The sequence below is a fragment of the Stigmatopora argus genome, chromosome 7, assembly GCF_051989625.1.
Source record: "Stigmatopora argus isolate UIUO_Sarg chromosome 7, RoL_Sarg_1.0, whole genome shotgun sequence".
Lineage (NCBI taxonomy): Eukaryota > Metazoa > Chordata > Actinopteri > Syngnathiformes > Syngnathidae > Stigmatopora > Stigmatopora argus.
The window spans coordinates 19263804-19280246 of record NC_135393.1 but is presented as its reverse complement, the minus strand read 5'-3'; the positions used below and the strand labels follow the sequence as shown (position 1 = coordinate 19280246).

At 43.1% G+C, this 16443-nt stretch overlaps 2 protein-coding genes across 2 annotated transcripts; both read left to right on the top strand.

Annotated features, from left to right (window-relative positions):
* The first annotated feature begins 308 nt into the window (after positions 1-308).
* Positions 309-11437, top strand: LOC144077244 (uncharacterized). Its single transcript, XM_077604814.1, has 13 exons — positions 309-5131; positions 7590-7651; positions 7765-7794; positions 8265-8323; positions 8462-8670; positions 8832-9023; positions 9396-10295; positions 10380-10417; positions 10495-10535; positions 10667-10716; positions 10937-11053; positions 11174-11305; positions 11399-11437. Exons 1-13 carry the CDS (start codon positions 4031-4033, stop codon positions 11435-11437), a joined length of 2970 nt encoding a protein of 989 aa, XP_077460940.1. The 5' UTR covers positions 309-4030.
* Positions 11401-16316, top strand: LOC144077901 (uncharacterized). The gene is made up of 11 exons (XM_077606002.1): positions 11401-11548; positions 12031-12168; positions 12240-12407; positions 12484-12858; positions 13072-13548; positions 13636-13818; positions 13895-14123; positions 14200-14436; positions 14746-14865; positions 15039-15160; positions 15650-16316. The coding sequence occupies exons 1-11, from the start codon at positions 11528-11530 to the stop codon at positions 15689-15691; spliced, it is 2112 nt and encodes a 703-aa protein (XP_077462128.1). The 5' UTR covers positions 11401-11527; the 3' UTR covers positions 15692-16316.
* Positions 16317-16443: the final 127 nt, after the last annotated feature.

Here is a 16443-nt window from a genome sequence, read left to right as displayed (position 1 = left end):
AGTTTTACATAGTTTTATTGTACTTTTTAATGTTTGGTAAATAAGGAAAGAATGCTTTTTGACAGCTTTAGTATGTAAATAAATTGCTGTGACGGTCGCCACTCCCCATCGCAAGTTGGCAGTAATGTGCATTGAAATCTCGTCCACCCCAAGAAATGACCAAAGAAGTCGTACGAAACGGAAGAAGAAGAAAAAAAAGACCTCGAAAAAGAAGCTGGAGGAGCCGACGCAAAACTGAGGATGAATTCCCATATGGTAACGTCAACTATATAGGAGGTCGATGCAAAAAAGGTATTTTAACACTAAATCTGCTCATTTACAATGTGCCAACGCTGTGTAAAATGGACTATACCGATTGTGTATTTTAACTCGAGCTATTGCCACCACGACGTTTAAAATGGCCGCTACGTTGTGTGTGTGTGTGCTAGGTCGGAGTTTTCCGTTGTACTTTTTTTCTTTAAAATATGATTTTACTTATTACATTCCTTTTATATCGTGTTTGTACACGTTAAGTACTGTGGAACATGGGTTTAAAACTGTAAACTCACAGCTTTTAATGACGCAGTATCCGCCTACTGTATATTTACTTGCTGGTATATAAAACGTATGGTTTTTGCCCTCAAAATATCCACCATTTTAAAAAATCGTTTTGCCGGTATAGTACGCTTTTCCTTTTAGATTGCTGTATTTATATATATATATATTTTGCCCTTTTATCAGCATTAGTGGAGCACCTTGTTAGCACGTCTGACTTACTATTCTTTCGAATATATGCTCACAGTCCCGTGTGGATTAAAATAGGGAAATTTGTGTTTATTATTGTATTCCTTTCATTGAAACATTTGACTAATATTTACTCTGCTTACTTAGGTGACCTTCAACACGTTTTAAATTGGGTAACAAGGGCCTCATGAGGCATTAAGACCAAACCTCTGAACTACAAGTTCAAGGCTACAAACCTTGCTATACGATCTCTGATTTTCAGGAATTTTGTGGTGTGAAGGGCTTTAAACCCCTTTTTAGAACATTTTTTCCAAATAGCTTTTTTTCTGTCACTGTATTCCACAAAAGACATTTAACTCGTAACAATAGGAGCCCTTATTACAGCTTTTATAATCTACCCTTCCTCATTAAAATTGAAAAAGTGATGGTGGAAAAAAAAACATGCTTTCAATATGGTGGTGTCTCTTTCACACTGGGATGTTCCTGGTGTGAAAATGGGTCAATCCATATCAACTCAACCAGATGACCGATTCACATTTGGCTCATATTTTATTCATGTGGTACTTTTACCTAAAGAATGATGGCTTGTAAAATTGTAGTCAAGTGGTTTTGGCGATACAGCCACTTAAAAATGGTTCCATCCTTAGGTATTCTTGTATCTGCAGAATACAGATGGGCCAAATCAGAATCGATCATGTGACATTATTTTTCAACTCTAGTTGACTTCGAGTGGGAAACATAAAAGCCAGACACATTCGTACTAATGATTTCATTTGGCATCTCTGCAATTCACTCTCATTTAGCTGTTAGCATTAGCCGTTCACTCTTTTGTACGCAAGTTATATTCCAAAATGGATTTTATTCACTTTCCCTTTACTCACAACAGCTCTTAATTACATGTTTAAAAAAAAAAAAAGCATTTTGGGAATTGTTGCATGTTAATTACTAATAAATAATAAAACCCTGAGAAATCACATGTATGTAAGAATTTGCAGCCTTTGGAAAATACTTTGAAGCAGCTTTAGCAAGAATTATTCACTCTGATCATGTTTTGCAGATTCTTTTTTGCAGTTTGTCTCAAAATCTATCAGGTTGGATAGGAAGCGTCTGTGCATTGCCATTGTCAGCTCTCACCAAAGATGCTCAATTGGATTGAAGTCTGGGTTCTGGCTGGGTCACTCGAGGACATTTACTAAGTGGGTTTGGATCCACTTATTTGATGTCTTTATGAGCTCAGGATCAATGCCTGGTTTCCTCAACCTGAAGTCACGAGCACTCTGGACCAGGTTTTGATCCAAGACGTGTCAGTACATGGTTGCTTTGGTTTTCCTTCTATTATGACTTGTCTTCTCTTTCCTGCTTCACTCCGACCGAGTATGGTATTGACCTGGTGATGAGTGACGGCTGGTTTCTGGCATTCACTCCCAAGAGATCCATTTGGGTCTCATTAGAGCATGAGAATTATGTTTCTCATGCTCAGAGTTCTTCGGATGGCTCTTGGTGAACTCCAGGCGAGATGGCATGTGACTTTGGTCTGCTCACTCTACCACACTGGTCTTATCGCTAGACTGTTGCTCCGATAGTGAGACAACATAGCTTGCTTATCCTTCTGGAGAGTTGCCCTCTCCCCAATGGAATGTTGGAACTCTGACAGCATAACCTTTGGGTTATTGGTCCCTTCCCTGACCACCCAACACCCACCTTCACTCACCTTGGATAGCCTGCCAGTTGTTGCAATAGTACTGGTGGTTCTAAACCTCTTCCACAAATGGATGCCACTGCACCCAACCAAACCTTCAAAGAAGCAGAATTTTTCCCATAATTTCCTCCTTGAGACAATCCTCCCTCTCAGGCGGCTACTGACAATTTATTTGTCTAATTTACTTTGTTAATCCCATGACATCTGTCTTGATAGATAGACTAGTCATAGATGGAATTTACCAGAGGTGGACTCCAGTTAAGCAACTGAACCATCTCGAGGATGATCAGTTTTAACGGAATCAACCTGAACTCAATTTTGAGTTTCACGGCAATGGCCGCCGCAACTACGTACGTGTGATGTCTCAGGTTTTTGAGTTTTTAATATATTTGCCACAATCTTCCAAATGCTTCTTTTAAAGGGCCTTTGAGCGTTATGTTCAGACTTCTGGGCCGGGAAATGAATGTTATCTGTTTTGGAAAATGGCTAGAACATAAAAGTGAAGCGTTCTCAATCCTTTAGCCGTAACGATGCTCGTCACGGTAGTTAGAGGAAGGAGGCTTTTCATTGGTTGAAAGATTGTTGAAGAGAGTGGGAATCTGTGGAGAAGTTGGCACAAGAAACCCTTTGTCGGTCATGAGCAAATTGAAGAAAATTGGGCTTGACGGTTACATTATGTCCAAAATCACGCTCTCAATTTGAAAAAAAAGGACAAATCGTTTAGAATTAAAAGTCAGTGAATTATTTCTGATAAACTGAGTTGTTTTGTTTAGCATTTGGTGGGGGATTGGCTTTTTGTTAGTAGAGCAATAAGTAAGTATTTTTAATATTTAACTTTTTATTCTACCCTATCAGAAGGGCGACATTGTGCTATTCAGGAACCTCATTTTCAAACGTGAAATATTTGAATTCTGTGAGATTTGATTTGTTTTTCTGCTCTAATCATCAAAATTTAAACAAATAAAGGCTTGACATGTTGGACGTGGTGTGTGGTGAACTAACATAACATATAAGTTTCACTTTTTGGGGAAAAGGAATTTAAAAAAATAATATCCATGGACTTGCTTCCATATTCTAGTTTTTGGAAAATACGTGTTTTACACAAAATTATTATAGTTCCATAATAGTGTAGTATTGATTATTGAAGTAAGTCTCTGGTTATTTGTTTTTAATTGATTGACTTAAATATAATGACCATTTCAAAGGGGTTTACTTTGGTTACAATGAAAAGATTGAATGCCTGTCCATCTATAATAGTTTATTTCTGCTTTTCACCTCTCAGCAACGCTGTGCTTACAGAATATTTTGCATCTCGCACGCATCCATCATTTGGAGTCCATTTCAACCCTCTACCAGAAAGAAGTACCAGAAGAACCCCTTTGGCATTGGACCTGCAGCAGATGCCACTCCGTTTGATAACATTTTTATCCGATTGACATTCATCGATACGTTGTTCTTGGTTAACCTTCCATCCTTGTGACGATAGTGCGCTCGGTCACTGCCGCAGACGTATCTACCAGCACAAGTCCGAGACCCAAAGACAAGGACCGGTCCGGTCATCGTTCCCAAGCGAAAAACCAACCAGTGAAAACCCACCCAGGCTCGAACATGTCTGGCTTCCCATTTCGCCCCAGCCACCTCCCCGACCGCCCAAGCCGGCCCACTCAACGCCAGAATCAAGGCTACGGCTCTAGTCCGACCATGCTGAACCCCGATCATCCGAGTAGCCTCCATCACAGGGCGGACTGGTCGGGCTTCCAACCGCCAAGCAAATTTTTCGGCAGTCCCCCATCCGACGGCTCGTATAGCTCGCAGCCGCACCCCGGACATTACCAGCAGCCTCAAAGCAAACGCACGGGACCGCCCGTCCCGGGCTGGCTATCGGGTGGCTCGAACCAAAGCCAGCAACCGCATAGTGGGGTCGGGGACGGTCAGGGTCTGTACACGGCGGAGAGCGCCGGCAGTATCTTGGCCAGCTTCGGACTGTCCAACGAAGACCTGGAAGTGCTGAGTCACTACCCGGACGATCAGCTGACCCCCGAAACGCTACCTTTCATTCTCCGCGACATTCAGATCAACAAGTCCGACAACCAAGGCGCCATGGGGCGCAACATGCGAGGCGGCCTGCTTCAGACGCCGAACTCCTCTCAGGCGATAAATAGCCGCTCGTCCGAAGTGCCCGGGTTTCTAAGCGTTACAAAGACCGCCGGTAAAGTCATCGACTACGGTCACGCCAGTCGGATGAAGGAAAGCGCCGCCAAAGACACTTACAAAAGAGAGAAAATACCGAACGAGAGAGTCATTCAGATATACTCCCCTGCACCGGCACCCAAAATAGACAAGGTCGAAAAACGGCAGATACGATTAGTACCGATGGAACCGGCCAAGCACGGAGACCGAGATTATCGCAGGACCAGTGGCGATCATTACAAACGAAGTCTTTCGCCCGGTAGCGAGGGACCACCACCGAAAAGTCATATCGTGGACAAGGACTATAGGCACAACGGATCCAAGCAAAAGCTCCCGACCGAAGCCAGGAGCGACATGTACTCGAGGCGCTCTTTCGCCACCTCCTCCTCAGGCGCCGGTGGACACGCCGGCGCCAAGAAGTTCCCCGAATCCGACTTAATCATGGATTTCACAGGCGCGAGTCCCAAAGTCTTTCCTCATTCCTGCGCCCTGTGCCACATTCAGTGCGATCGTAAAAAGGTGAGTGGAACCACACCCTAATCCATGCTCGAGGGTTATTTTAAAGGATTCATTTAGTTTTGGGGGGGCTAACTCTTCGATCCTGTTTCATATGTATGAAGGGATGGTCTTGTCTATCACTAGTTAAAATGGTTAATTATCTGTAAGGATTTTTCGTTTGTTTGTAATATTTCCTCTTTCCTTTGCCAAATAAGATGGAGCGCTTTGGATAATACTTTTTATTTTCCCCATGTCTGCTTTTTAGTACTAGACATGATGAGAAGCTGTTCGTTACGCCAACGAACTTGGTGTCGATCACCCAGATAAAAGCAAGTGAAGACAATTCTGATCTTGTGATCAGGTGTACCCTCTTAAAGGGTAACGGAATAGCTTTCGAAATACTTGGCATCGACCCCAATTCTTCCCTTTTTGCCCTTTTTGTTTCCAGGGCTAAAATAAGGGGGTAGAACATGGGAGATGAAACATCATCAATGACTATTTGGTGAAATTTCACTTATCTCTCCTAATAACTGGGCCATCAAGTCACGCGCTCAACTTGGAACCCACCATAATATTTTTTTCCTCTGGCATTTTTGGGTTTCGTGTAAAAATGTACACGAGACGCCAGGTCAGCCGCACTTGCATCAGAGTGATTGCGAGGCGCGACGTAGTGTTAAATGGCTAACACTTTTGGGGTGCTGCCTTGGAACCGTTGGCTACAACTCCTGAATTTTCGATGGGTGTCCAGGCCGGACCAAACTGTCTTGGTCGGTGAGCTAAACGTCGCTCAAAAGGAGCCATTGAGAACCAATTGAAGTTCTCTTTTATCATACAAAGTCCTTCAACTTGTGCTGTTTGTGCACATTCGAGCACTTTAGCGCAGTGCATAAAAATCCGACACTTGCAACTGTCAATGACAGCATTGCTAGATTTACCGTATTTACTCGCATATAAGCCACACCCTTAAAATTGCCTTAAAATGGTTGAATTTTAGAATTTCTCGCGTATAAGCCTCATCCTGATTTACAATTTTCACCTCCATATTTATGGTTTTAATAGGGAGTACAAATGTGTTACTTTGAAGGGGAAATCTGGAGTAAAATCATCACACGTGGTTTTTCTGAGATACTGTATGAATCAAACACATTAATAGGTTCAATATCATAAGGAATTAATTCATCCAGTAATGGTTGTTTTCTTACTGCAAAACAGAAAATAACCAACATATAGTAAATGTTACTTTGCCGACATCTACTGGTAAAGAGTTATAAGCATATAAGCCCTACCCTTGATTTAGTTTTTGAGTTACAAATATGGCTTATATGCGAGAAAATACGGTGTATATATGTTTTTTAACTTCAGCTGTTTAGACACAGAATGATAAATCTGAGTGTCTTTAAAGGCTGAAACCATTTTCCGGGAGTTTGGTGTGCTCCCATTTTGCACCAATACACTCGATTCATGTATGATGCATAATGTCAGACATCCCGAGTGTCCCCGTAATTCCGAGACAGACTGTTCCTGATATTGTTAGTGTCTCCCAGATGCCCGCCAAACGGATAATCCGGATTTTGCGAGGGCTAATTGAACTATTAATAACTTTTTGGGAGAGGTTCTTACTACTAGCCTGGCAAGACAAACTCCGGCCCTGCATTTCATGTTTAATGAATTGCACCCGACAGCAATTTTCACCGTTTTATTTTAGAGGAACGGTGACCTTTCATTACTTCCTTGTCATTTGATCTGATTAAATTACAGGCTTCAAATTCAATCCTTTTGACACAATTGTCACTGGGTTACGCGTGCCTGGCGAGGAGTCCGACCAGTAAACCACGACTGGCAGAGGAGCATGGAGTAATCTTGCAAATGCGCAAGTCCGTCCGTCTCCCTCGTTTAGAAAACCAGGAAACTTGCACAATCGGTCTTTGTGAATTTGGCCTGTACACAGTCAACTCGTGGTTCCCAAATGCTGAGGCGTTTCTCCCGAAATAAGACCAATCCCTGAATAAAGGGATGGTGAATTACATAGACTACATCGTTTAGCCCATTTCGGCCCAACAAACATTGTGGCCGACGTTTTTGTGTTAGTTCATGACCAGCATATGTTTATTTTTATATTTTTCGCTTATTTCATATTTCTGGGGTTTGGCAAATTCAAGTAATTGCCCAAAAATAAAACACACAGGTGTAAGTGTTCCAAATGAAAGGTCTTATAATACTGCTGAATCGCTTCATTTTCTTTGTAATGTGTGGAAATAAAGAAAATAGATTTTTATTTTAGTTTTTTTTATTTCTGTGACTTGTCCACATTTTATTTTCGTGGATATTCTCTCTCTTTGTCTCTTTCAAATGTGGAAAAATTGAAGAGGCGATTCTCTTGAAGAAAATAAATGTGTTGCATCTGGAATGGGAATGTCGTGGCTTCGATGTTATTGGTGAGTTTTTGGTTTGTGACTCCTCCCATTTGTGATTTGTGTAGGACTGGGCCAAGCATGTTAATACGGTTAACCACACGGCTGCCTGCAGGGATCTGCGCAACAAGTGAGCCTCTCATTGCTTTTCTTACAGCACTATTAGAAATTCTCATGTGCTTATTTAAGTGAGAAATGATTACATGTTACATAAACATGTTTTTTTTGTTCTCCCCGTGAAAGGTATCCTGATTGGAGACCATTTTTAAAAAGGTTAGCTGTGTTTTTGCCCTTCTCACATTTCTATTCCTGTATGCTATTTGTTTTTGTAGCTAATTATGATTTTTTTTTTTTTGTAGCAGGCTTTATAACCAATATCATTTATTTCTGTTGCTGAAAAATGTTTTAACTCAATTTGCAATACAAATGAAATAATTGCATTGGGAAAATGTATATCTGACTTTTGAATTGCAAGCAGTGATTGAAGTAATACAATATCCTAAATGTATCATTAAAAATCAGTTATAACGATTCAAATTTTACAGCTCATTTGGGTTTTAATAATTATAGTACTACTACTACAGTTGATTCATAAAACATCCAAATCTGGTTCCCAAATGTCAATTAAAATTGTTTGAACCCTGTTCAAAAGTCATTTGAAACGTTTTGTTGTTCACTGCGGTGTTGTCCCTCCACAATAAAAGCTGTTCTTACCCCTTCCTATTCTTACTCCACTACAAAAGCAGAGAGGAACCTCCTCACAAGCCGCATGTGAAATCTCTTCAGGATCATCACAACACAGGTTCCCTTCTCAGCCCTTTTTATTCGTATAATATTCAGCGTATTTAAACATAACACCAAAAAAAGCATGCATTATAATGGAAGAATTTTGCATATAGAAACCAAATAACTGGAACTGTTTCTCTGTCCCACTTTTTAGGAGATTCGTCTCATCACAGCGGTTCCAAGCGCCCCAATGTCGATCCAATTAAGCGCCATGTGGAGGGCAGCGCCAGCCATGCGCCCGCCTCCAAGGGCGATCCAATCTCCAAACAGGAATCGGCTCATTCGTCCACCAAAACATCCAAAACGCCAACAAAGCCTTTTGACAAAGACAACAAAGCGCCAAGTACCAAGGCTGCTGACCCGGTGAGTATAGTATTTCCCTTTTAACCTTTTGGCATGATTTATATGTAAGTAGCCTTATTTAAAATGGCCGCTTTCCAGATATTGGTTGACTTAAAAATAGTGAAACTTATTATTGTTCCAAAACTCATTTAGTTGGTGTCTTTTTGTTTGTTTGTTTTTAGCCATCTATTGCTCCACCAGCAAAGAAGAAAAAACAAAGTCCGTCTATAACATCCCAGGACTCAGACCCTCCGGTAGAGCCTACCGGGACTCCAGAGCAAGCTATTAAAGCAACAGCGCCGTGTGGCAAGATCGACGATGTCGTCCCAAAAGCGACGTCCCCGGAAAGCGAGGAAAAGCAGCATGAACAAAAGGTACTTTGAATTTTATAACCTGCAAGAATGATTTCTAGCTTTCAAAAACAGTTAACACGACACTTGTGGGTTTTTTTCCACGAATAGAGGTGAAAATTGTGAATCGGGGGCGGCTTATACGCAAGAAATTGTAAAACTCTACAATTTTAGGGCAATTTTAAGGGGGTGGTTTATATGCGAGTAAATACAGTACTTATTAACAAAGCAAGAGAAATTTGGTGAGCAAATGTGTGATAATGCCTTGAATTCCTTAAAGGAATATCATCTAGCCCTTTTCCCGTTCCAAATGCTGTAGTTTCCTCTGCTCCTACCGACGAGTCGTTGGTATTTTCGTCTGTCTCATATGGTTCTGTTGGCCATTTCACGTTGTAGGCATCGGTGTGCACGGTGGACACGGCGGATGATCAGGCTTCGGCAGATGTGACAAAACCGGCAGGCACGGCAAAACCGGCAGACGCGGCAAAGCCGGCAGAGGCGGCAAAGCCGGCAGAGGCGGCAAAGACGGCAGAGGTGGCAAAACCGGCAGACGTGGCAAAACCGGCAGACGTGGCAAAGCCGGCAGACGTGGCAAAGCCGGCAGACGTGGCAAAGCCGGCAGACGCGGCAAAGCCGGCAGACGCGGCAAAGCCGGCAGACGCGGCAAAGCCGGCAGACGCGGCAAAGCCGGCAGACGCGGCAAAGCCGGCAGACGCGGCAAAGCCGGCAGACGCGGCAAAGCCGGCAGAGGCGGCAAAGCCGGCAGAGGCGGCAAAACCGGCAGAGGTGGCAAAACCGGCAGAGGTGGCAAAACCGGCAGAGGTGGCAAAACCTGCAGAGGTGGCAAAACTTGCAGAGGTGGCAAAACCTGCAGAGGTGGCAAAACCGGCAGAGGTGGCAAAACCGGCAGAGGTGGCAAAACCGGCAGAGGTGGCAAAACCGGCAGAGGTGGCAAAACCTGCAGAGGTGGCAAAACTTGCAGAGGTGGCAAAACTTGCAGAGGTGGCAAAACTTGCAGAGGTGGCAAAACTTGCAGAGGTGGCAAAACTTGCAGAGGTGGCAAAACTTGCAGAGGTGGCAAAACTTGCAGAGGTGGCAAAACTTGCAGAGGTGGCAAAACTTGCAGAGGTGGCAAAACTTGCAGAGGTGGCAAAACCTGCAGAGGCGGCAAAACCGGCAGACGCGGCAAAACCGGCAGACGCGGCAAAACCGGCAGACGCGGCAAAACCGGCAGACGCGGCAAAACCGGCAAAACCCGCTGTTAAAGAGCAGCCAATCACTGCCCCAACTGCCAAGGTACTATGTTTAAAATATGCCACTTCTTCTCAATTATTACTACTAACAGGGTTGGTGCTGTAATGTATGAATTTCCCTATGTAGATACCAGAGATTGCACCGCCTTCTGTATGCAGTAACAGGTTTGTCCATATTCATCATTATTATATTTTTAATGAGGCTTTGGCTTGAATTATGAAAGATTTATATATATTTCCAGTAATCCTACTGCGAGTCCAGACAAGTCCAAGAAAGATTCAGGTAAGAAATGGAGTTGTCTCAAATTGAATCAAGTCTGGTCAAGTGTAATACTTGGTTTAATGCGTTGAATGAGTTCCTATTTTACAGTCATGAATATATTTTTATTTTTAAAATATATATTTTTATTTTAGATGCAGTTGCCACTGAAGTGAGTGACACTGACAAGAACGCCGCTCCAGAGGTAAGTGAATGCCTCCATATCTGATTCTCAGGTCTTTTTTCTTCATAAATATTGCAACTAATATCTTTTGCAACCCTGCCAAATTCATTTTAATCTTTATTTCACTTTGGCACCCTTGTTCTTTTGAAATAATGTCATTTCCGATTAAACTCTTGGGTGTACTGGACTGGACTTTTGGGTGCAAAACAATAAGTTGGATGGTCTTTTTGATTTGTTTCAGGGTCAGGTGTTGATCACGGGACTTCCTGATGGCGACTGGTCAGAGAGTGACATCATGGAGCTCATTCAGCCTTTCGGAAATCCCACCAACGTCCTCTTGGCGAGATCCGTCGGAAAGGTACCACCAAACAATAACAACACCCAATTTTTCCCAGTCTTTTTCCCCCCCTTGTCTAATGGCAAACAGGACAGCGGTATTAAATGAAAGGCACATCTAAAATGTTGTTTTCTTGTTCAGGTCCTCGTGTCTTTACCAGACGTGAAGACAGCCCAAGAAATGGTGAAAGGCTACGCCTCCGTTCCCGCGAAGATCAAAGACTCCGAACTAAAACTGATCGAAATTGAGAATCATGCTAGCATTGAAAAACCAGTAAGGCTTTTCTCATTACTTTGACTTTGCTTGTTCATCAGATTCCAGTGTGTGTTCTTTACAGTGGCAAAATACCCTTTATTCATGTGTTAGATGATTTATCGTAACGGCCATGTCTTCTGCCAAGCGTAACACTTGATAATGTGTTTTCTTTTAGTTGATGATTATGTGCTTAGTTACTGAACAAATCTTTTTGTACAGGTGGCTCTTTACAATCTACTGATGCAGTCGTCGAACCCGCAGGTAAATATATTTCTACCATTCCACCTTGTCTCCTAGCAGTGTATTGCAATATACGGAAAAGTACACTGTTAATGTCTTATCACTCTTCAGTCTTAGTCGCAGTTCCTAAATTTGATGCCAATGAATTCTGAACCAAATATCTTGATTGATTTATTTTTGTTTTGTGGCATGTTCTTTTAAAACAAGGGAAAATGTATCACTCAGCAAATTTCTCTTTTTTTTTTATTATGACCAGGATTATAAACCAGTATATCAAACAAAACAAAAAAAGTTTGACTGTTGACAAGCCGAACTAAGAGGATTTGGATCGTTATACAATTAACGGATCATTAGAATAATTCTTGAATGATTCAATGATCGATGAGTTGATTTACTAGCGGTCTTCAACATTAGATTTGATTATGCCTGGGTTTCTGTTACTCCACCAGCTGATTCGACTTGATTGTATTTAACTTGCGAAACCTTCTTGTTGCTAAATGAAGGAGAAGTCCACCCCCGTTGGTTGGACCAGCCTGGTGGTGATCAGCAACGTTCCGGAGTTGCCAACGAGCCCCAACGAAGTTAAACAACTGGTTCACCGTTTTGGCACCGTGCTCAAATCTTTGCCACTTAAAAATACGGTAAGTTGGAAGTGTACGACACAGATTTTTCACTTTTTCTAACTCCCTGTGGATTTTCTTCTCCATCTCAGGTGATTTGCCAAATGTCAACAGCAGCCGTGGCGCTGTCCGTCTACAAACGTTTTCAGAAATTTCCCTGCATTCTGCAAAACAATCCCCTGTTCTTTTCCCGCAAGCCGGACTCCAAAGCCAACATCCGTCGTCCGACAATAGCTCCTCCCAAACGGCAGTCGCCCGAGGTTTGTTGGCTAGTTCACGTGTTGCTTTGTTTGACAGATTTTTTTTCACACGCTTCTATTTGATCTTGCGTTTTAGCGTAAACTTGTAAAAGCTGAAGACAACGCACCCGCAGTTAAACCAGAAGAGGTGGTCCTCAAAGAAAGTGTGTCTGAGAAAATTGATAAAAAGCCGGAGATACCAACAGCCCCTCAAAAGGTGGTTCAAGCAGAAGAAGCGACGGCAGAAAGTGAAATTGTTACCAGTCAGGCGCCGTCTAAATCTGAATCGGCGGCACCTGAAGCAGAAACAAAGACGGACAAAGAGGATAAATCAACCGTCGAAGCAGTCGTTCCCTCTGAGACGGATGCTTCTAAAAAGGAGTCTATTAAGCAGACGACGGTAAAGGCAGACAACCTTGAAAATAAGACCCACGCTGCCCAAGATACTGCTATAGAAGAGCCCATTTTGGTGGTAAGAAAAAGTTCTTGGCATATTCTTAGTGTTTTGCATACAGTCGTTCCTCTGCTCACGAAATTAATTGGTTCCAGAACTTTTTTCGTAAGTAGAACAGTACTGTATATGTAAATCCCGTAATTCGTCCTCCTAAAACGACCAACTCAACCCTTTAAAAACGAGCAGTGTGCCGATTTTACTGAAGTCGATGGTTATACGTTTTTGTTTTAGGATATTGCAGAGGAGAAAGCTGAACCAATAGAAAACCTCGACGCAAAGACGACGCCAGATTCGGAAAATAAGGATCAAGTGACCCCGGAGGCAGATGAAGGAATTGCAGTAACCGAAGAAAGAGATGAGCCAAAAGTAGTTGAGGATCCAAAAGGGACCGGAAAGAACCAGCCGGAGACTCCTGTCCAGGTCGAGGTCAAGGCTCAGGACAAGGAGCCACTGGAGAAAGAGGCCAAAAAGGGGAAGGAGCAGAAGGTCAAGGAGGCCAAGGCTCCGGAGAAATTGCCAAGGGCCAAATCCGATCAAGACTACAGATTCAGAAGAGACAAGAGGGAAAGGGAAAACGACAGGAAGAAGGAATACTCGGAAAGGTCCTCCAGATCCAGATCGTCCGGCAGGATCGAGAAGAAGAAGAGCGAATCCGACGTGGTCGAGCAGAAGGTCTCGAACCAAGTGGAGGAGGAATTGCCCACAACGGTGAGCCGGGTTTCACAAAACGGAGCCGTTCGACCGACCGACTCTTCTCGCCAATACTTTTGCTGACGTTTCATTCTATACCTTCAGAACGACGAAGAGGATTTCGATTCCTTCCTGTTGAGCATGGGCGACTTTGTGACCGTGGACGAGGTCGGCGATGTGGCGGACATGGATGACTTTCCCACGACCCTACCTCCCGTCGCTCCAGAGGAAAGCCCCGAGCCGGAGTCCTCCTCGCTCGCGTTTCTTTCAGCGGCGGCTACGGAGGAGGTAAAACATTCACGTGATGTTCGCGGTTTGTTTCCGTTTGACTCACACGCCCCTTTTTTTGCCGCGCACTTTTAAGGAGATCCCACCTATGGACGTGACCGCCGACCCTGTCCAATCCGAGGAACCCACAACGGACGTCGTAGACCAGCCCGCGGCGTTAGCCGAGACCCCCGACAGTTTGCCGTCGGATATCTTCAGCGCCCAGAGCTCCGTCATGGCGGCCCCGCCCATTCAAAGTCGGCGAGAAGATCTTCCTCCCGACCAAATTCTGATACCCACTTGTCAACTGGAAAAAATGGAGACAGGTAGAACTTATTTCTAGGCCCTTGAAGATGTCTCCTTTTTCATTTTCATGTTGACGTGCATCTGTCCGTTTTGTAGAATCGCTCCCCAACGTGGAAGAAATTCTCAAAGTGGAGGCTCTTCTGACCCCGACCCCATCGAGCACAGCGCTTATCCAAGAGTCGACGTCCGACGAAGCCGCTTCGGAGAATGAGACCGCGGAAGAAAAGCCAACTAAAGAGCCCGCCCATCCCAACCTCGTCTCAGACAGCGAGGAAAGTCTAAAGTCGGAAATGGCACAGGACACGCAGACCAGCCTTCTTTCCGATGAGTCGGGTAAAACTCTTTTTTTTTTTTCTTCTTTTTTTATCCAGGACTCCAACCAGGAAAAGAAATACCGTATTTTCCCGCATGTGCGCCGTATTTGACGCTCAAAAAAATTCATGACTGAATCGAGGGGGAGGCTTATACGCGCATAAAAAGACGACAAGCACGAAAATGCAGTATACAAAGAGCTACGCTCAAAATAGTGTATCACAAAATTATGGCAAATCCTCTTTATACATCACCCGACAAACCGAAAAATGAACAAAAATGTAAAAAAACTAACTAGCAAACTATTTCACTTTTCCTCCACTTTGATAGATTCAGCTGTGATTTGTGACATCCCGACAAGAAGCCAAGAGAAAACGGCGCTCAAGCCGCCAACGAGAGCAAGTCCTTTGGCCAGAAACAAGCCCCGTTTTGACCCCAACATTCCCGTTGGTAAGACTGACTTAGATCGAAGTCCAGTCCAATTAAGATCTATACAAATCTATGTCATACCAGGAACTGGCTTTGCTTTTCAATTTTGAAAACTAGCATGATTCGAAAAAGTACAGTCCTGCCGTGTATCAATTTGCATTTTAATAACTTCTGTGCATCCTTCTGCCCCCCAGGCATGGAATTCTTGATCCCCAAGACGGGCTTCTTCTGTAAAGTGTGTAATCGTTTTTTTAGCGGCAACAAAGACACGCAGCTCAGCCACTGCAAAAGCCTCAAGCACTTTGAGAACGTGCAGGTAATTTTTATCTATTTTTATTTCACCAATATGTCTGCTCCAATTCTCGCCGACACAAAACTTCCAGTCGTTAGTTTTTGGTCTCCTGTCAAATTGGTTGTTTGATAATGATAGGTTTATTAATTAGTCTTTAATAAAACAGAGAGACATCATTTGGCATACTCTAGCTACCAACTTGCAAGGAAAATCACTCCCGACTCGTCCTCGTCCAAGATGATTCTAAAGGACCGAATTCATCTCCTGCCAATTTAAGACGTCGAATCAAAACAATTACAGTGGTACCTCGAGAAATATATGCAAAAAAATGCCATGGCCACCTGGCTTGGTCGCATCACGAAATTTTGACCTCATCACGGGCGAATTATTCGATCGAAATTTCCCCCGTAAGACGAGCATTTTGTATGACGAGCGGTCGTATGACGAGGTACCACTGTATATTAAAGACGAAATGACGTCTGTCCTTCAATGCTCGTCTTGTTTCTTTTCCAGAAACACCTGAAGACGACGGCGAACGCCACGTCCAGTCCGTAGTTTTGACGACCGTTCTCGAGTGAAAATATGTCCATTCCTTTAATTGGATTACAGCGATTAAGACGTGGAAGAGATAGAAAGAAAGAAAGGACTCCGCAGGAATTGTCCCAGCCACCCAAGTCAACAGTATTTCATTTTCGATCAGCAGTTAGGACCTTGCCGGAATGATTTTATTTCTGCTTGAGAGCTGAATTCATTTTGACTTATTGCTTCACAAAATGGCGGAGGAAGTTGAACGATTGACATTTTTATTAGAAAGTTCTTTTTTTTATCAGAATGATTGCTCCTTGTCAAAAACAACCATTGGTTTTTAGCTTCGTTCTAAGCGCTATGCTCACATTTGGACTTTTCCGTCACGTATACATACTCGGAACACCGAGTTTTCTGTAAAAGAAAATACTGTTGTGCATTTCCAGCATTTTTGTCTTTAGTCCGAGTACACGCACCCGCACAACTGTTATATTTTCGCGGTATCGTGGTTTCCCATCACGGAGCTAAGATAAAAAGTCTCGATGTTAACGGTTGGCAAGGGAGAAAATGTTGTCGGAACGTTTCCTTTTCACATCATTGTAGTCATGTAACTCGTGTACCACTGTGACTCGCATTAAATACCTTGTTATGGAAATTTCATGGTCTTCAGCTTTTTGAGCTTCATTTAATCAAAATGCTGACTGAAAAAACTAGAAAAAATGGATCCCTAGGCTCTTTGTAGAGATGTTTTTTTTAATACCAATGTCTGCATTGTAGATATG

Coding starts and splice junctions, on each gene's coding strand:
- LOC144077244 (XM_077604814.1), top strand. CDS start 4,031: ATGTCTGGCTTCCCATTTCGCCCCAGCCACCTCCCCGACCGCCCAAGC. Junction 5,132..7,589: donor TTCAGTGCGATCGTAAAAAG/GTGAGTGGAACC, acceptor TGATTTGTGTAG/GACTGGGCCAAGCATGTTAA. Junction 10,296..10,379: donor TCACTGCCCCAACTGCCAAG/GTACTATGTTTA, acceptor TTCCCTATGTAG/ATACCAGAGATTGCACCGCC.
- LOC144077901 (XM_077606002.1), top strand. CDS start 11,528: ATGCAGTCGTCGAACCCGCAG. Junction 12,169..12,239: donor CTTTGCCACTTAAAAATACG/GTAAGTTGGAAG, acceptor TCTCCATCTCAG/GTGATTTGCCAAATGTCAAC. Junction 13,549..13,635: donor AGGAGGAATTGCCCACAACG/GTGAGCCGGGTT, acceptor CTATACCTTCAG/AACGACGAAGAGGATTTCGA.